The sequence below is a fragment of the Beta vulgaris genome, chromosome 9, assembly GCF_026745355.1.
Source record: "Beta vulgaris subsp. vulgaris cultivar EL10 chromosome 9, EL10.2, whole genome shotgun sequence".
NCBI lineage: Eukaryota > Viridiplantae > Streptophyta > Magnoliopsida > Caryophyllales > Amaranthaceae > Beta > Beta vulgaris.
Genome location: NC_079210.1, coordinates 44,448,769 through 44,469,219, shown reverse-complemented (window position 1 = coordinate 44,469,219; position 20,451 = coordinate 44,448,769). Strand labels below are relative to the sequence as shown.

The following is a 20,451-nucleotide window of genomic DNA, read 5'->3' as shown; positions in this document are numbered from 1 at the left end:
TACATTAAATGGATCAAAAATACTGTCCAAAACACTTGAAAATGGCATTGCTTGCCTGAGTTATTGTGCATACCACAATGAAACAATTAGAAAGAAACAGAGGAAGCATTTGGTTAATGGGACAGACAGAACCATGTCAATTAGATTGTACTTAAGTTAATAATAGAACTATAGGAGCAACACAAGATTTGGAGCCACGGACTATATAAGAGATTATGAATGAAATTGTGAGAGAGTTGTATGTATGACCACAGTCCACAACTCCACATGACACAATAATCGTTTAGCTATTCTCTTATGTATGTTTTTTTCATTAGGAAAGATAGATGACGCAATGACCTACTTTTACTAGACTACTAGTTTGCAAGGTACACCCAAGAAAATAAATTTCCTATCTTATTGTAGGCAAGATGATATAAACCTTGAAAAAACCCTAGAACAGGACCAATACTCCATTGAGCTATCACATCTTGCTTATATTCTCTTTAGGGTTGGGAATGAGCCGAGCCCGAATAGTGTTAAGCTCGACTCAAACTCGAGTTTCGAAAACAAGGCTCGGCTCGAGCTCGAGGCTCGTCGAGCCTCAAAGATGGAGATCGGCTTGAGCTCGTGTCTTTGAATGTGAGGCTCGGCTCGAGCTCGTTTAAGGCCCGACTCGAAACTGACTTGGTTGAACTTAGAAAATCAGGCTTTCAAATTTTACGACCCAACTGAATCTTGTCAACTCAAATCTTTTATTCATTAAAGATTTAGATGCTGAAAAGTCAGTCCCAACAACTAAGCTAGGCCCACATCTAAAACTATCTAAACATTTGTAGATACACCCATATTTATAATGCTGAATTAATACACTTGTTATTCCTTCGATCTGGGACATTGTGGGACACTTAATAATTTGCATAAATGTTACCTAAGTAAGAAGTTTTCGAGCATGCTCACGAGCTTTCGAGCCGCGCTATAGACGGCTTGGGTTTGACTCGTATATATATCGAGCCGAACCCGAACTCGAGTCAAGCCCACTCAAGCTGAGCTTTGACCGAGCCAAACTCGAATAATTCGCGAGCAGGCTTGACTCATTCCTACCCCTAATTCTCTTACATAAACTATTTACACGCCTTGCTCCTTTACCATAGGTATCCTAAACTATCGTGTACACTCCTACATTATTATCGTATGATTATATTCTCCGCTGATAAAACAAAAAAATTCCCACACATAAATAATGGATAGAATTAGAATAGAACCAGAAAAAGAGTGTTTAATTTTATTGGACTAACTTACCAAGTATAGTACTACGTACACTATTTTTATTTTCTAAAAACATACTACTACAGTATAAAAGATTACTCCCTAGCTTCTTTAACACTTACCATACAGTAGTAGAGTACATATTACATACTGGATAGAAATTGAAAAAAACAAAAAAAAACCAGTGACTGAAAGAGGAGTTTGAAGCAAGTTGCCTTAGGATGACTATATTTAGAATCTCATTATCTCAAAGTGGGCACCCTCACACCCTCACACCCTCATTTATATTTCATTGTTTCTCTCTCTTCCAACTATTGGAGGCTTTGTCTATGGTGTTTGTGAAATCTCATACAAGCACAATATTCGATAACACCTTCTTCCATCCTCAAAAAATTAAAAATTAAAATAAAAAGAGAGGTGTAAAGAAAAAGAACTGAGCTTTCTCTAATGGCGCCCACTTAAGGATAGTGGGGATCCTACTCACTTAAACTCTCCAATTGGTATTTCCTCAAATTTGTCAATTCTTCTTTTTTCTTTGCAAATTAAAATTTTTTTGAGATTCTCTCTTTATTTCCTTCTAGGGTTGGTCTTGTTTCTCTCCTATTTTTGGTAATCAAATTTGCTTATTTGATTGACTTGTGCTTACATTAGTAATTTTTATTACCTAAACAAGAAAGGAATTTTTGGGTCAGATTCAAAACCCATTAAAGTGGTATAAATTATTAGTATATTATAGTATGAACTTGGCTTAATTTTTTTAGATGTTATTTGCTTTAAAAGTCTAAAAATTTCAAAAATCTGCTTGATTTTGACTTTATTAGTAGTAAAGTTTGAAACTTTGATGGTGATTAATGGTGGGTTTTTTGTGAATTTGAGTTTGCTAATTCTGGGTTCTTTTGATTTTTGTTGAAAGTTTAGAAGTTTTGGTGAAATGGTGAGACAAAGAATCCAGATCAAGAAGATTGATAATATAACTGCTAGACAAGTAACTTTTTCAAAGAGGAGAAGAGGATTAATTAAGAAAGCTCAGGAACTTTCAACTCTCTGTGATGCTGAAATTGGCCTTATTGTCTTCTCTTCTACTGGCAAACTTTTTGATTTCTCCAGCTCAAGGTTTTTCTCTCATTCCACTATTTTTGTTGATTTTTTTTTGGGTGTATGAGTTTATTTATGTTTTTATGTTTTGAGGTGTTGTTTACGTTATTCAATCTGCATTTGAATGCTAATATTAATCATGATTAATGAGAAAACACAGTAAGTAATAATAGTAAAAAGCAGTAAATGATATGAGAGGGTTTGAATTAATAGAAGTACTAAGATGTGCAAGTGCACTGTTTTCTTTTTCAACTAGTTATAGTGCATCTTCATAGTTTTTGATTTATTTGAAGATGCTAGCTAGGTTTTGATTTGATTTATGGAAGTTTTATTTTGAAGTTCATAGTATAAATATTCTAGGAAGCTTCAATCTCCTTTGTGAGTTCATTTTATGTAAGAGATGTTTCAGGAATGCTTTAACTAGCTAGGAATTTAATGAACATAAAATCAAAACTTTTCCATAAAATTCATGGAAAGTGTAGTGTTAGTTTTGCTGAGGATAAATTATACCATACATTAGAGGCTTAGAGCAAATACATTAGTGCAAATGTTATAAGGCTTGTACTTTGGTATCATAAAATATACATTACTCTATCATCTTCACATGAGTAATCAAAAGCCCTACTAGCTAGATCATGTTAGTATGGTACCAATAGCTCTCTTTATCATATCTTTCTTTCTATTGCCCATTTACTGTGAGAAATCGTCGCGACGCGAAATCTATATGAGAAACTATGTCCATGAAAAAACCTCTGGAAGATTTTAGCAGGAATCAGTGATGTTAAAATTGTTGAAACCTCATGTTTGAAAAGATTTTATGGGTATTATTTGTTCTGAGTTTGGTGGGTAGCAATAGCCATTGCATCAAAGAGGAGAAGAAAATTGATCTGGATAAAACTTAACAAAAACTCTAGGAAGATCACATCATGAATTTTTCTCTCAATTCTAAACTTCTAACCATCTGATAACTTATTCCTCTTAAGAATCAAAAGTTGATGATATGACCACTTTGTGCTATCATATATCTTCACATACATATGATATGCTATCTTGATTTGGAAGGGAAATTACCTCATTCTCTCCTCTTTTTTTCTTCTTTCTTCTTTCTTCTTTCTGAACTTGTCTCTTTAGTTAATTTGAAAAGTTTTGTTGGTCAATATGTCATGTAGGTATCATATGTTAAATGAACAAGTACTAAAATCCATTATCAATTAAGAAGTAGGAAATATGTAAGACGTGCACAAAGTACAATTACAAATATATCGTGACTGGACTCAAAACAACACATTAAACTCGCAAAAATTTAGTCAAATAGCCGCACTCATTCTCTATCCAAGGTATGAAGTTCCATATAGGCTATCCACTTGCAAAGTTGCAATGTACATGTATGGCTTTTGTCAGGGAGAGCTTCTTGATCGTTGTACTATTCTCACCTTTAAACATTTTCTTCTACTCTATACGCTGGTAAAAGAGCCTTTTTATATATGTAATATTATGGTATCAAAGCATATCTTTAGAATGTACTAAAAGTTAGGACATTAGATACACAAAGACATTATGATAGCCACGTGACACGTGTTGTGATCTTGTTATCGAGGTAGATATATGAAAGGCTTCTGCAGGTGACCTTAGATATTTACTACAAAACCTAGTCAATAACCTTTTGATAAGCTAATTCTGCTTGATTCTGACCGTTTACTTTAAGGTGGTATAGAAAAGAGGGGATTGTTTTGCATCTATCAATGAGTTAGGGGGGTTGAAAGGATAGATAAATTCTTTGTTTTACATTAAGAAGGACAAGATTCTGGTGTACAGACGTTTGAGAGGGCAGTGAATAATGCATTAAAAGGATAAACAATTGGAAGGATAGAGGAAGCAAGGGATGTCTTCTTTTGATGTCAACACTTCAATTTGAGAGTATTTGGTTGAGCAGAAAACATTTTTTTTATAAAATAGTTATTTCATATTCCTTTATTTGAGTTGCGAAGCGTGGAAATAATGTTTTCAAATATGGAAAGTAGTTATTCTAAGGGTGAAAATTACTTTTCTTCTTAAAGGAAGAAAATCACATTTTTTCTCCCTATTCCTTACATGTTCTTCCATCTATCATCTTCTTCCTTTCCTTTCTAACTTTTCATGCAAAGAACTAAGCAAAAAATGGTTTTTCATGGAAAATCATTTTTTCATTGAAAATGATTTCCGTCCCAACTAATACTTACCATATCACACAATATTGATGTTAAAATAGAGATAACATGTGGAAGAAATATTGAAACCTTACAAAATTTCCCCATAGACATCATTGGTTCCCATTACAAGTCCCAAGATACGTAGGCTCATACTTGAAATCCGAGGGAACTCGATTTATATTGCATAAAGAGTTCCTTGAGCAAAGTTTGAAGCTATAAACTGAGCTTGTATTATAGTTGCATCAAATTAAATTTCTTCTCACAAACAATCTCCCTTTTTGAGTCTCCTAAGTCCCAACTTAGCCTACCTATAGGGGATACCATATCAGTATATGAATTTAGAGTATCTAAATCCGCTCATCTTGGGCTTCTTTTAACTTTGAATATGATTGAAATAATAAGAGTTTAGCTCTCTTTCTATAGAGAGCTTCTCATGTAAAGTATCAAGCTAAACTAAAAAGGAACCTATCATTATCAATTATAAAACTACTATTTGGTTTTGTGATATTAGGATTTGCAGAGGAAGAAATTTAAGTTGGAAACTGAAAAGGTCTTTAAACATAATCAAATGCAAATTCATCTTGGTACATGAATGCCTTAATCATGCTTAAGGGGTTGTTTGGTTGAAGTTATGGAATGTAAAAGGAATGTAAACAAATAGAGGAGAGAAATGGTAACAAAATGATTACCTTTATTAGGTATTTGGTTCAAGTCATTATTGGGTAACCATTACCACCAAATAATGTATTTTGTTACTTGAGGTGGAAGGAAATGTAACAAATTGGAGGAATCCATTAGCACCAGGTAATGGTTATAAATTGATGAGGAATAGAACCAAAGAAAAAGAAAGGAAATCAGTAATTGATTCCGTTTTTTGGAGCCCAAAAATCATGAACCAAACGTGTACTAAGAGAATATTTTAATATAACTCTCAAACTCAACCTCATCAATTCCTTCACATTTGAATCTTGCTGTTCGAAAAATTCTAAATAGCCTTGAAACTTTAATTCTTGTTTTCCATATTGGCCAAATGGGAAAATTTCCTTTTTTAGTTGTCTTTGACCAAACCCTTTAAAATTTTTCCATAACTTAAATGTCTTTGCCACTTATTTCTCTTAAAATCCTTAAATTGTACTTGCATTTTGAATCCCTTTTCTTTGCTAGCCCTTCCACTAGTTATTAAAACGAAAATCCATCTTTTTTTTTTGTTTTGATTCGCTCCATACCAAAAAATATGAACTTTCAATCAAAAAAGTAAAAAAATCATGATAAACATGAAAAATTGGAACCATAACATAAGTTTTTTAAGAACTCATTTTCTTCTTTATCCTTCTCATCGAGGTCATTCTTGTATATTTTAAACTATCAAAGTTAGTTTCCCTTTATTATATCTAGATAAATTTTCCTCCCAACCTACTTTGGAATTGTTTATTGGATAATTATCTCTTCTTGTGTTACCACACATCTATCTCAATAAGATACATTTTTTTCACATTAATTTTCTAACATGGTTTTTCTTCAATGAACAACGTTCAAAACTGGTGTAGCAAAAGCTCGATGACAACATTGTCGTAATAATGCTTCTTCACCTTTGGAGGCTAATTGTAATCTCACATAATTTTCAAATGTTCCTCTCCATTTTAATCATCTAGCCTTTATTATCTAAGAAACTTCTTGGTCTATGTGTTGATTCTTCTAATTAATGACACCATACATCAAATATAACCATTGATATGTACCTCTATTTTTCCTTTTAGTTTCATAATCTTTTGTTTCAGATCTTCCTTATTACCAAAATTACACTTCAAGGATGATTAATTAGGCTAAGTTTACTTGTTAAGTTTCTAGGTTGCAAGAGCCATTCTTAGGAGGCTTGTCATGCCTAAAATCATGATCTATGGCTAAAGAACACACTTAGACCAACCAAAAGCTATATGTTTAAGAGAAAGCGTAATATGCAAAGGTTCACAGATATAGAATTACGAAAAGGCTAACTTCTGTTTATCATTCCTTAGTAGGGTATAACTTTGAAAGAGTTTCCTAAACATAGTCATCGTTTTCATGATCATGCAAATTTGTTTTTGCATGTGGCTCATTCTAATAACTCTTCCAATTTTTTTGTGATTTGAGGACTCTTTGTTCTTAAAGTCAGATCAAGAGTATGAAAATAAATTTAGGATTCCCCTTTTAGCAAGCTAACAATAAGAACCCTAGCTAATGCTTCCTCCGTTTATTATTCCTTGTAAACAAGAGGTTTCCAAGGTTATGAAGAGGATTGAAGAGAAAAGTAGAAGGGAGCTCATCCCCACCATTTCATTAACTCAACGGGTAGTACAAAGGGAGTAGGGAATTTCAAAAGTTCCCTCCAAGCTGAAAATTCAAATAGCTTTTGTTTTCTCAACATAAACAAAAAGAGGGCTCTTTACATATTTTTTGTCATATACAATCACATGCAGTTTTCCATCTCCATTAATTAGAGCATGTACGATGGGGATACTGGAAGGGTTTTTCAAGGAGAGAGAAAATGAAGAGCTACCCCTTATTCAAGAATGAGATTATTGGGTGTGTCTTGAGTGTATCTTCATGGAGACACTTTGAAAAATGTCTCTTAGAGGGGATAACAATTAAGAGAGATGAAAAATAACTCTCCATTACCTCAACCAATCAACTGCTGATACATGACATAAAGGAATGAGTTTCGTTAATTGACATAAGAACCATTACATAGTGATATATACAATTAAAATCTCTTTGGAGCATGTATAATAAGGTTCTTGGAAGAGCTTTCCAACCAGCTTTCCAAGGAGAGAAAATGGAGAGCTATTTCTTACCCAAAAATGGGTCCTTTAGGTGTGTCTTTAGTGTATCTCCATGGAGACAAAAGTGTCTCTTGGAGGAGATACTATTTGGGAGAAATAAGAAATGACTCTCCACTGGCTAAACTAATCAATTAGTTACACATGGCACAAAGGAATAAGTTTCATTAATCGACAAGGGGAGCATTACATAGTAAAATATACAATGAAGAGGTCTTTAAAGAGAGCTTTATTGTTGTTCGATGTTTTTTTAGAGTAGTTTCAAGAGAGAGAATAGTTGAGAGCTCTTTCAAGAGAAGTCATTACCATTGTACTGCAGGAGTTACACAATTTACAAATTGCTAACCCAAATAATAATAATTATTATATAAAGGAGATATTAATATGGGTTACAACCCAAAATATAAAAATAATCTTCTTCTAATAATATATGTATCTTTACAAGATATATCTTCTTTTATCTCCGTGCTCTTTCTCTCGATTTTTTTTTCTGCTTATCAATCATAAACAATACTCATTATATATAAGCTAAACTATGCTAAATAAATGAGGGATGATATTTATCACAATTTTTAACCACTCTTCATATATAGTACATGTTATTCAAAGCTAACTAACTTTAGAATTTTCCAAATTAAAGTTTGGTGTTCAACACACCCCCTCAAACTTTAATTATCATTCCAAGCATTTCTCTCAACCTTTTTAATGTTTTAACTAGTATTTAGGCCCGGGCAATGCCCCGGGTTTTCTCTTTGCTACAATTTAATAGTAGTTAAATAAGTATTCTCATACTCATTTTAAAAAGTCATCTTATTCATTATATATATTTCAAACGTTTTCCATTCATATGTCATCATTAATTTTGATTGAAAAATCAATAATAGTATGGTGGAGTAATGGTTGGATTTCATACTTTCATACTTGAGGTTGTGGGTTCAAATCTTCACGTAAACAATTTTTTTTTTTTACTATATGAGAAAGATGTGGATACAATGTTATTGAATGAGGGGTGGTGACACGTGGCACATATACGTTCTTAGGAACGCCTTTTAATATATTAGTATAGATGCGTTGAGAGATAGGGGTTTTGTAAAAATGTCTGCTACTTGTTCAGCTGTATTGCAATACTTGAGCTCAATTGTTCCTTGCTTGACTTGATCTCGTAGGAAATGAAATCGAGTATCAATATGTTTACTTCTCCCATGTTGTACTCGATTCTTAGCAAGTTTTATCGCTGACACATTATCTACATAGATTGTAGTTGGTCCTTCTTTAACATGTCCAATATCTTTCAGTAAGTTCCTCAACCATAAACCTTCACATACGACAGATGAAGATGCTATATATTCTGCTTCGCAACTTGATAATGCCACAACTGGTTGTTTTTTCGAACTCCAAGTGAAAGCAGTTGAACCTAGATAGAAAGCATATCCACTTTTTTGTACTTTTTCCCTCATCTTGATCTCCGGTCGAGTCACTATCCGAATAGCCAAATAATGTTGCTTCATCTCCATAAGAATAAAACATCCCATAATCTAAGGTACCCTTAATATACCTTACTATTATCTTTGCAGTGCACCAATGTGATTCTTTTGGTGTCTCCATACATCTACTAACAACCCGACTCCATATACAATATCAGGCCTTGTGATAGTTAGATATCTTAAACTTCCAACTAGACTCTTGTATAAAGTTGGATCAATCAATTTTCCTTCTCCAACTTTCGTCATCTTTAATCTTGTTGCAACAGGAGTGCTCATGGGTTTGCATGAGTCCATTTTGAACATTTCAAGAATCTCTTTTCTTTTGTGAAATGAAAATTCTGTCTTCACTTTGTTGGACTTCTATCCCAAGAAAGAAATTCATTAGCCCACAATCAGTCATTTCAAATTCTTTGAACATTGCCACTTTGAAGTCTTCAAACATACTTTTATTGTTCCCATTGAACAATAGATCGTCAACATATAAACTTAACTTACTGTAAGAACATCATCACCATTTTTCTTCACATAGACAGCATGTTCGTACAGGCATTTGGTAAAACCATTTTGCATCAAATATCCATCAATTCTTGCATTCCATGCATGAGGTGCTTGTATTAAACCATAAAGTGCCTTTTTCAAGCGGAGCACTTTATTTTCTTGTCCCTTGATGATGAAACCTTCTAGTTGTTCTACATAGACTTCTTTTTCGAGAATACCATTTAGAAATACAAATTTAACATCAAGCTGATATATTTTCCATTTATGATGTGCTGCAAGTGAAATCAACAATCTTACTATATCTAATCGAGCTATGAGAGCAAATGCTTCGTCATAATCAACTCTAATTTTTGCTTGTAACCTTTTGCTACAAGTCTTGCCTTGTATCTGTCAATGCTTCCATCAACACCTCTCTTGATCTTGTATACCCATTTTACACCAATAGCCTTTCGACCTTTTGGTAATGTAGCAAGCTCCCATGTATCATTTTTCTCTATTGATTGGATCTCCTCTTTCGTAGCAGATATCCATTCTTTTTCACTAGCAGTTTCTTCAAAATTGATGGGTTCATGATCAGCATGTAGACAACATAAATCTACTTCTTCAACTTCAGTTGTGTTCTCATAAATGTCTCTTAAGCTTCTCATCTTAACAGGAGTTTTTGATGATGAGCTTGATCCTTCTCTTGATGATGATGACGATGAATCATTGTTATTTCTTCGAGTCCTTGGTGGAGTTTGTTCAGAATTCTTCTCTGTAACATCATTATACTCTTTAAACACAATTTTCTCTTTTTCTTTTCCGTGTTCATCCCATTTCCAAGATTCTCCCACATTCCACCCCACCTACATCTGTTTTACCTTATACACCAACTCCTTATGGTTCTCCATCTCCTATTTTCACTCTCCAACCTCCCATACCTATACAAAGATACTCTGCAAGAATCTATGTCACACCAACCTAACTACAAGACTCTGTCATGTCCCATGCTCCCACATTGTGGCATGCACCATTCTAGCTCATGCCTTTTTCACGTTCATGTCCAAATTTTATCCCACAAATGAGCCTACTTCTGTCAAAACAACCATCATTCACCCTCACTGAGTTAAGGCCATGAACATTGAGCTTGATGCCATCACAAAATGGCACTTGGTTTATTACCTAGTTACCCACTCAGAAAACTTGCCATTGGGTGCACATGGCTCTTCAAAATTGAGTATAATCCTGATGGAACAATTGAGAGGCATAAATCTAGGTGGTAAAATTTGGTTGTATTCGAAATTATGGGCAAGACTATGTTACCCTCATAGCTGCAGCAGCCATGGAGAATTGACTAGCATTTGAAATGGATTTTACAAATGTCTTTCTCTATGGTGACTTGATAAGAAGTTTTTAGTGTACCGTTAAGGTATTAAAAATCGCTTTTCAAACAATATTTATAAAATCTAACAAGCAATTACTAAGAAAATAGTAAGGGCAAGTCTAGAGTCGATCCACAGGGAAAATAGGATTAATTAGGATAAATTAAGGTCTTCAAGTCTAAATTACCTAATTGAAGGGTATTTGCCTATTTGGGGGTTTTAAAAAGATTCGGTAGCAACTATGACTAGCTAATAAAGGCAAGTCTAGGGTCGATCCACAGGAAAAATGGGATTAATTAGGATTAATTAAGGTCTTTCAAGTCTAAATTACCTAATTAGACGGTATTTGGGGGTTTTAAAAAGACTCGGTAACAACTATGACTAGCTAAAAACAAGAACTAGCAAATAACACGAGTTAAAATATCATATTGGAAGACACTGGAGTTAAGGTTACTAGTATGAATAAGAATGGACAATGATCGTTAATGCGATTGTGAAGCATAGGAGACGATTATTCAAGGTTTAATTTTCCTCTAAAATACTCGAGTCCTCTCTCGAATGGTCCTCAGGAATGATCACTTAATCAATCAACTAAATTCTCTCTCGAATGGTCTATAGTCAATTGATTAAGAGATTCACTAAATTCGGAAAACCCTTAATAAAGGATCCCCTTAATTTCTACCCAATATCTTGATCTAAAAATTAAGTTGATTCTTTGGGATGATAAAATAGTTCAAAATTCGATTTAAGAACATTTGAATTCAAAATACCAAAGCATAAATGTGATCAATATCTATCCTAAGGTCTCAAAACACCAAGATCAATGCATAAACTTCTTTATAACATCACAATCACATTAACAAAATATTTAAACCCTAATCTATACTTTCACCCTAACCCTAGATAAGAAACTATTCATTAATCATGGATTTTAAACAATTAAACATGAAATCTATGACTAATTTAGGACTAGATATGATTAAGAGATAATTAATCTAATAGAAATAACAATTATGAGACTATGAGAATGGAGAACTAATAATAAGGAAGAACAAGAACAACCATGAAAAGATAGAATAAAAACTGAAACTTTAAAATTAAATTGAATAAAGAGTACCTTTGAAGTTGTAGGATCCACAAAATATGATCTAGTAATCTCAAATCTTTGACAAAACTAATGTGTTTATCTCTCTAGTATGAACCCTAACAATACTCTCTAAACTCTAGAATAATAGTACCGTTAAACTAAAAACAAAACTATCGTTTTTAAGTTGCCTCAAATTTTTTTTCTTTTAAGGACTCGAAAGGTGCTGGCACACCAAAAAGAGGTGCAGGCGCACCAATCCTCCTGCCACAAACCTAAATCCGTCGTCAAATGGTGTGGGCGCACCGTTGTGAGGGTGCGGGCGCACCTTATGGTTGATGCGGGCGCACCATACCCTTCTGGTATTTAATCTTCTCAAACTCTGATGGTGCGGGCGCACGACTTGGGGGTGCGGGCGCACCTATATGTGCGGGAGCCTAAAGCTTAGTGCGGGCGCACATCAACCTCCGCTTGGTCTCTCTAACTCATCCCTTAAGCCATATCTCCGTATTCTCGGCCTCGAAAAGGGTCATACCTGTAATGAAAACATGGTGAAAGCAGATGTACTAGAAATTCGGTCAGAATTGACCCATAGATCCTTCCTTCCTTGCCTTATCAGACCCTCCAAATTTCACAAATCTCTTTATGGCCTAAAAAAGACACATAGATAATGGTTTTCTAAACGGTCTTCCACCTTACTTTTAATGAGTTTCTTTCAATCCAAATCTGATTACAATTTGTTCATCCATCACACATCTTTTGTCATCACAATGGTCTTAATTTATGTGGATGATCTCGTTATCTATAGCAACAACCAAGATTACGTCAATAAGCTGAAAATCATGTTAGCTCATGTCTTTCACATGAAAAACTTAGGTTCCCTAAGTTACAATCTGGAATTAGAGGTGGATAGGTCTGCTGTTGGTATCTTCCTTTCTAAATAAAAAAATACACTATTGATATTCTCACCAAGTACCACATGGTCAACTCCAAACCCTTACATCTTCCTATGGATGCTCACCAAAGGAGATCATATTCCCGACCCTTCTCTATATCAAGGACTTCTTGGCAAATTAATTTACCACACCATCACAAGGCCTGACATAGCCTTTCATGTGCAACTTCTCTCACAATTTATGCACTAGCCAACCACTGTCCACTATCAAGCAACCAAAAAGAATGTATCTTCCTTGCCTCCTTTTCATCATCTCAACTCACAGCATATTGTGACAATGATTGGGCTAGCTACTAAATCATTAGGAGATCCACTACAGGCTATTGTATCTTACTAGCCACATCAGTTTCTCGGAAAACAAAGGAAAACAAAAAATAATTGTGGCTAGGTCTTCTGCTAAAGCAAAATACAAAGCTATGGCTCTTACTATTTGTGAGGTAACTGGTTGTCTAGCTCTCAAGGACCTAAGATTTGACAATAAAGCACCCTCAGCATTAGCAACCAATTAGTTTTGCATTCCAAAACTAAACACGTGGAAATAGATTGCCATTATGTAAAAGACCACCTCAAGGATGTTTCGTTTGATGATCAAGTAGCAGTTATTCTCTCAAAGGTTCTCTGTGTCAAGCACAATGCTCATGTCAAGAAGCTGGGAGCACAATGTCTTTCCAGTTTACCCTTAAGGGAGAGTATTAAGGGAAAAAGTAGCATCTCCTTTGCTCACCTTAGGCGTCATGTAATATTATTCACGACTATCAAACGGGCCGTTAAGGTTTTTTAGTCATTTTGGTTCCTAGTACTAATAGTCTGTAATCCTTTTCATTCCCATTGGGCAAAATATATCAAAAGTGAGGAAAATATACTTTTCTCCTTCATTCTCTTTCTAAAGCTCTACAATCTCTGGGTATTGGGAAGAATATTATGAGATTGACAGTGTCATCATTAGTAAATCTCAAGAAGGTAACAATTTAGTGCACTTGTGAGTACGATTCCATGCTAAATAAAACCTAATAAATGGTGGACTCTTGAATTAAAGAAAATCCAACTATTGAATGGCATGCCAAAACACTATTATTTCGAAACCAACCACCCGTCAAAAAATAATGGAAACCAGCCAAGGACTTGAAACTATGCAACCTACTCAAAATTATGCAACCTATCTTTAATGGATTTTCATACGCCTACCCCATGAAGGGAAGAGATCTTCTTACTTCACCATCTAAAGTTCTCAACATTATACTTGAGTTTGATAATGTCACTCTAAGAATTATCATCTTTATTTGAAAACCTTTGAAGCAATTACCTTAACAAGATACTCCCTTTGTCCTAAAAATGTTGCTACATTTGTTTTTTTACAGTTTACGAGATGCAACTTCAAACACCAATATCTTGAGTTATATATATGAAAAAAATATAAAAATTATATATTTGAAAAATACAACTTGGGAATAATCAAATAAGATCCGACATGACTGTTTTTTCTTATGTATATCAATTAAAAGACAGTCAAAGTTACCAAGTGAATAGTGTCAACGGTCAAAATGTAGCAACATTTTTGAGACAGAGGGATCTAAAGGATAAGCCTAATGGCCGTATCTCCAACAAGATCAGGCTACCAAATGCTTTTTCACTTGCCCTAATAAAAAAACATCTCTTAGCCCATATGATGTAACTTTCAATTCTTTTCTAACTTTGATCATTTGATGTCTCACTAGGAGGGATAGTGAATATAGACATGTAAAATATAGGAAAGCCAGACTTCTTGAGATCTACCACTTCTTGATAGTAGCTTTGAGTTCCATATCCTAAGCCTGTTTTGGAATCTCTTAATGATGGGATCCCAAATTGAGATAAATTTTCCTCCCAAACATAAATAGATGCACTTCAGAGGTGCACCAAGAGGGATAAGGTGAAGGAAAAGGCTCCCTCTACACCCAAAATGACCAGAGAAGGATTCCTAATTTGTGACCTCATTAACTGGGATTAGGACTTTAGATTTTTGCATTTGCTTCTCTCATTGATGATAACTCTCAAATGTCACCCTCTTTTGGATGATAATGCAGCTATTAATCTCTAATACTTTCATTCCTCTTATGAATCTTGTTTTTTAAAGAATTGTAAATAGCCTTTAAATAGCTAAAATGCTTGAACAAATGGAGAAATATACATTTTTTTGTTTGTTTCCAACCCATTCAGGGGGTGTTCTCCACATAAAAAAGTTTCGGAGTTAATTAGGTTCAATAAAGTCTAATGATTTAAGTTGAGATAAGTTAATGAGAAGAAATGCACCCTAAGTTGTCCCACTACACAAGTCTTGTTGCCACTTCATGTTAGAGACCTCATGTAATCGATTGAGTCCAATGTATCTACACCTGTTTAGGGAAAAAATAACTGGTCTTGGGCAAGACTATTTCACTTAATGTATGGGTAAGATGCGCGCGCTATAATGACCCGTCAACAATATAATAAATCACCCTAAAACTTATGGAGAAGACCAATCTGCATAAGTATTTGCGTTTAGGAAGAGAGCATTAAATTGCTTTATGCTCCGTTTATTTTGGAGGAAAATATATTCCAGGACAATGATTTTTCCCATTTTCCATTGTTTGGTTGGATATGGAATTTGAAAAGGAAAGATAAAGTAGAAAAGAGTTTTTCATCCAATTTTAAACATTTTTCTCCATTCTATCATTCCCAACATCTCCATTTTCTCTTTCTTAGCTTAATAGTTTTTCATCATAACAACCAAATGAAAATTAATATTCATTTGCATTTTTCATGTTTTCCATGGAAATATTCTCCATCAAACCAAACAGACCCTTATAATGAGAATATCACAACAATTACTCCTCAAAGAAGGAGATCATCCAATATATGTCAATTTTTAGTGAACCCAGACACTAAAATTCAAGATTGGAAGAATTACCTATCCATGAATAACTTTGCACTTTGTTGCACCCAAATGTAAATATGATGTGGGTGTGAGCCTTGGTGTTAATTTAACATTTGTTTGATCAAACTTCTCAAATACCCTTCATGACAACCCTAAGAGCATTTTCAATGGTGAGCATCTCCACCTTGTAGCTTGACTTGCCACATCAGCCTTTTAAGCAACATTGCTTGCTAGCTACAATGTCTCTCAATGGTAAGCTATATCACTTTTTAGCTTGTCATTTTTTTAAAACATAGAAATAAATAAAAGTTTTCACATGGCATATCATAATTGGATGTGTTCCCTCTTATTTTTTCAAGCTACTCTGCCTTTTTGGGCTAAACTTGCTTGCAAGCAGGTTTATTTTTCTTCTCTCCAGTGGTTAAGCTACATCTACATATTTAACAAAAATTGCAAGCATGCCCTTATATGAAACCATTGGAGATGCTCTAATTGAATTGTCCCGGGCTTTTGGTGTTTGGAGATATTCATTAATGAAGGGCCCCTTTTCTACTTCAAAATGGGAAATCTTGCATTTTAAGTGTAAAATTGAAGACTTCTTATTGATTAGGTTATCAATAACTAGAGTCCTAGACCGACCAAAAATCTTAAGCAATAATGAGTTTGCAATTGCTATAATGTAGAGTATGTCTTGCTAATGATCTGTTAATAACAATCTTATACCAGAGTTGAAGAGTAGATAATATATCCATGTTTTGGTAATGATCAGTTAACAACAATCTTTTATGTAACTTGTGACCATCAAAGCTTTTCGCTTGCTAGGGTTTGTAACATTGGGATTCTGATGATCATCAAAGTTTTCCACCACAAAAATTTTGTTTACCAATAGTAGTGTGACTATATGATAAGTGAGATTGCATCCTAAAACCAAGTGGCAATAAGTAGAGTAGCCACTAACTTATATATGAAGTCATTTCCACTGTCATCTTCAGTGTAGTCTGTAAAAGTAGTAACTAGTCCCAGCTTATATGTCGGTTTTTGTTTCGGAGTAGTTGTCATTGGAATTCTGATCATGTACATAACAACAATATCAAAATGCTTATTCTCTTGCTGAATATGGACCATCATGCCTCCTTGTTATGATGTCAAGTTATTCAATTGGCTTACCGTACAATGAATAGATAACAGCAGCAATGCTGATTCCACTTGGATATCTTCAATTTGACTTGGAGGGTTGTTTCAAGTGTATGGCAAATTTGGCAACTAACTTAGCTAAAAGAGACGAGTTCGTGATTATGTAACAAGTCTGCAGAGCTTGCTGGTTGCTTTCTAAGAGACTTTGCAGTTAATCTACTGCACATTACGTTACAGGCCTGCTTTTATAAATGTATAAAAGTCGGGCAGGAAGATGAAAACTAACCCTTACCCATCTAATCTATCACAATAAAGAAATTTACAATAGACCTTCTTAGATTAAACTCTTTGTCTTGCTTTGATTAATCTGTCATAATAACCAAATTCACAAGATTCTAACTGATTTGAAATCAAATTGAATGACTAACAAATCCAGATAACATGTTTACAACAAGTGATTAACCACAAGTGAGATCTAGATGTAGACAACCTAGACAAGAAACTAATAGGTTTTGATGCGAGTTAGTTATTTAGTAAAATCTTATAGAGGCGATACCTTATATTTGGATGAGTTTTTGTATTAATCAATGTCTTTTGTGGCGTTTTATACACCCAAAAAGAAACATTGTAAACAAACATGAGTTAGTTAAATTCTGAATGCACAACTTGACATATTTCTCTACTTTGGTTATGAAGGATGGCCGAAGTGCTTCAACGACACATGCTACATGCAGACAACCTCAACAAATTGGAGGACACATCACTTCAATTGGAGGTAAGCTGTTAGTTATCTCATACGATTAGCAGCCTGCATGAACAACTTGAACATAAGGTTTTATATCTAAGAATGAATTAAGACATGCTTTTTTTTTTCTTGTATTGCAAAGGTTTGAGTATGTTTCATTTGGTCTAGATGAGAAAAAATATTTGCTTTTCCACCTGGAAAAAGAAAAAAAAAGATAGATCCTCTATTTCAATCTTTTCCCTTAATTCCTTTTTAAGGAAAAAGGTAAACCCTAATTTGGTGTTCACAACAAAAGTGTCAATTGCCAGCTAGAGACTTTTCTTAATTTTTCGTGTGCAATAATTTAAAACTGCAATCCCTAATTAACCATCTGCTACTTTTTTTTTTTTATCTCTTTCTCTCTCTGTAATAATCCCTCTGCTGATGACAAACCTTTGCCACGTTCATTTTTGCTTGACTTCATGCTGCTTGTAGTTTTGTAACTCTGACCTCAAAAATTAAAGTGTTGCAACTAATATGGAACTAAAACTGTCACAGAACCAACTCAACCAAAAGCTTAAGCTGATGGTTGAGGTTCCAGGAATAGATCTATACTTTATCACGCACTTTCACGCAACCATTGGGCTTGAAGTGTAGATGCAACAAAGGTTTTTTTCATACCCGTTACTAAATACTCCACTTAGAAATGAGGGGTGGATGAGATTTGAACCTGTGACCTTTATGTCACGCTGGCTCTAGTACCATGTCAAATGACCAACTCAACCAAAAACTTAAGAAACCTTTGCCGTGCCTTTTTGTGCTTAAGTTCGTGGTTCTTGTCCCACCACGAATAGTATTATCCTGTGCTTGCCTTGGGGCTATGTTGTGCCATGTTTTATATGTTAGGTAATGCCATGCTTTGGGCTGGCTTGGCCTAGTGACATCTTTGGTAGTATTGTACATTGATTTGATGGAACCTTTTTGTATTAGTAGGCTGAAGATGGTTTGTGTAACATACTAAGCAAAGAACTCGAGGACAAGACTCGAGATATAAGGTAAAGCTTCCAAGTAGTTATCATCTATCAAGCTTTATATCAATTTTATGCACGAAGGATCCGAGTTAACATGTAAGCTACGACAGCCGTATCAATGGGGATGAGCTTGAAGGATTAAGCCTTGATGAGTTGATGAAACTAGAAAGACAAGTTGAAAGGGGTCAAACAAGAATTCGCCGAGCAAAGGTTTTCTTGCTCTTTTACTTAGTGTTTATTTACATTAATCATGCACTCGTAAATTAACGCCTTCATTCTTTTTTGTTGTTTATAATTTGGTGATCATGTTTAGGGTGAAAAACTTCGGAAAGAGATTGTCACCCTCAAGGGAAAGGTACATATACTTCTCATACTCAATTTTCTCCTAGGGCACTTGAACCCTTTGTATCATTTCAAGTATCTTGTATAAGACGCGGATATTTCCCTTTCTAACCACAATTACTAATACACTTATTTTGATTCCCAATACGAGAATCGAAATAGGGAAAAGCATCCATATAGTTCCATAGACCTCTTTTAAGGATTTCAATATGGATGATACCGTGTTATCTTATCAAATACTTCTTTTGTTATTTTATATGCAACATTTGTCTTTTTGGTGAATGTATTAAGATAATCAAATGTTGCATCTAAAAAACAGAGGTAGTATCGTATTTTGGACTAAAATTATGAGAATTTTTCATATCGAGCCCATCATTTGGATACGTACAACACCCAAGTTCTTGTTCAAATTCTTTGGTGTTTCTGGAAACATAGTGCTCTCTTCTAGAATGTAATAGAATAGCTCATTGAATTCCTTGGTTTTTGCTGGTGAACTGAAATTTGATGGCAAAAATTGGATTGATAGGAGATTCAAATGGCGAAGGAAAATCAGATATTGAAGGAACAGGTGGAAGTGAACTCGAAATTCTTTTACTTCTTGTGTTCCCAAAGAAAGTAAATTAAGAAGTAAAATAGTTGTCTTGATCAATACTACAGATGAAAGATTGTTCTAAAGAACATTTTTATCTGGTGCAATTGGGGAAAACTCCAGAATCTAATACCGGTATTCCATCATCGGCTGCAATTCCATGGCTGCCTCAACAGGATTCCTTTAATACTTTTCTTACTTTGGGGTAAGTGTGCTACACTATTCTCCCTCAATCTTTCTATTCTTTTGTCGATCTTAAGGCTTTTGCCTTTTAATAGGTCATGCATGTGATTTTGTAGTAAAAAAGCCTTTCGGCATATAGATATTTGTATTGGTGAGAGTGTGAGACTGTGAGAGTTTTCGGTCAAAGATAGGTAAAAAAAAAACCCTTATCTATTTACACAAGGGGTGAACAAATTTTGTTTTGTAAATTTATTGGGGACAGGGTAAATAACAAATATTAGGAGGCACGGGATCCTCCTATATCCGTTATGTTCCTCCTTGAGTAATGATTTTCGAGTTTGACCTATAAAGTTAAACCGGATTAATATCTACCGATAGTGAGAATACTAACACTTTTTGTGTTGTTGATGTTGCTTTTGAATGCAGTCCTACTATGCACAATCGAAATTTGTGAAGCAATTGGCAGTAATGTTATGGAGTATATGAAAGTATAATCATTCACAGAGAAGGATAAAGCTATATATACGTCTTGACTTGTAATTCTTGCAAGCTTTGTAAAACCCTAATTTGAACGGTAAAATAATAAGTAAATAAGCAGTAAGCATGAGATGAAATGAAGGTGCTCCACTCATGGTAAGTATTCTCAACTTCTCTACTTCCCTTCACCCTGTATGTTAGATATATTTCTATCATCTAACCAAAAAATATATTGAGTGAATAATTATTCAACTGCATTGAGGGTAAACCTAGGGCATTATTTCTTAGAGATGGGTTAGCATGACCTCTAAGTTCATCACATGTGGTAAATTTCATCTGCGTACGTAG

At 34.4% G+C, this 20,451-nt stretch overlaps 1 protein-coding gene across 6 annotated transcripts; it reads left to right on the top strand.

The window, feature by feature from the left end:
* The first annotated feature begins 1,499 nt into the window (after positions 1 to 1,499).
* Positions 1,500 to 20,240, top strand: LOC104903952 (MADS-box protein AGL24). Of its 6 annotated transcripts, none has more exons than XM_010692100.4 (9): positions 1,500 to 1,748; positions 2,162 to 2,361; positions 17,454 to 17,532; positions 18,475 to 18,536; positions 18,623 to 18,722; positions 18,826 to 18,867; positions 19,381 to 19,422; positions 19,512 to 19,648; positions 20,053 to 20,240. In XM_010692100.4, exons 2-9 carry the CDS (start codon positions 2,180 to 2,182, stop codon positions 20,078 to 20,080), a joined length of 672 nt encoding a protein of 223 aa, XP_010690402.1. In that variant the 5' UTR covers positions 1,500 to 1,748; positions 2,162 to 2,179; the 3' UTR covers positions 20,081 to 20,240. The 6 variants fall into 6 exon arrangements, with proteins under 6 accessions (XP_010690402.1, XP_048492708.1, XP_010690400.1 ...); XM_048636751.2 differs by having other exon boundaries at positions 1,500 to 1,830; positions 2,167 to 2,361; XM_010692098.4 differs by having other exon boundaries at positions 1,501 to 1,748; positions 2,167 to 2,361.
* Positions 20,241 to 20,451: the final 211 nt, after the last annotated feature.

What these genes read in the sequence shown, in the direction of transcription:
- LOC104903952 (XM_010692100.4), top strand. Translation starts at nt 2,180, where the DNA reads ATGGTGAGACAAAGAATCCAGATCAAGAAGATTGATAATATAACTGCT. An exon ending in GACAAGACTCGAGATATAAG is followed by an intron (nt 18,537 to 18,622) that starts GTAAAGCTTCCA and finishes AAGCTACGACAG; the next exon opens with CCGTATCAATGGGGATGAGC. An exon ending in TTGTCACCCTCAAGGGAAAG is followed by an intron (nt 18,868 to 19,380) that starts GTACATATACTT and finishes TTGGATTGATAG; the next exon opens with GAGATTCAAATGGCGAAGGA.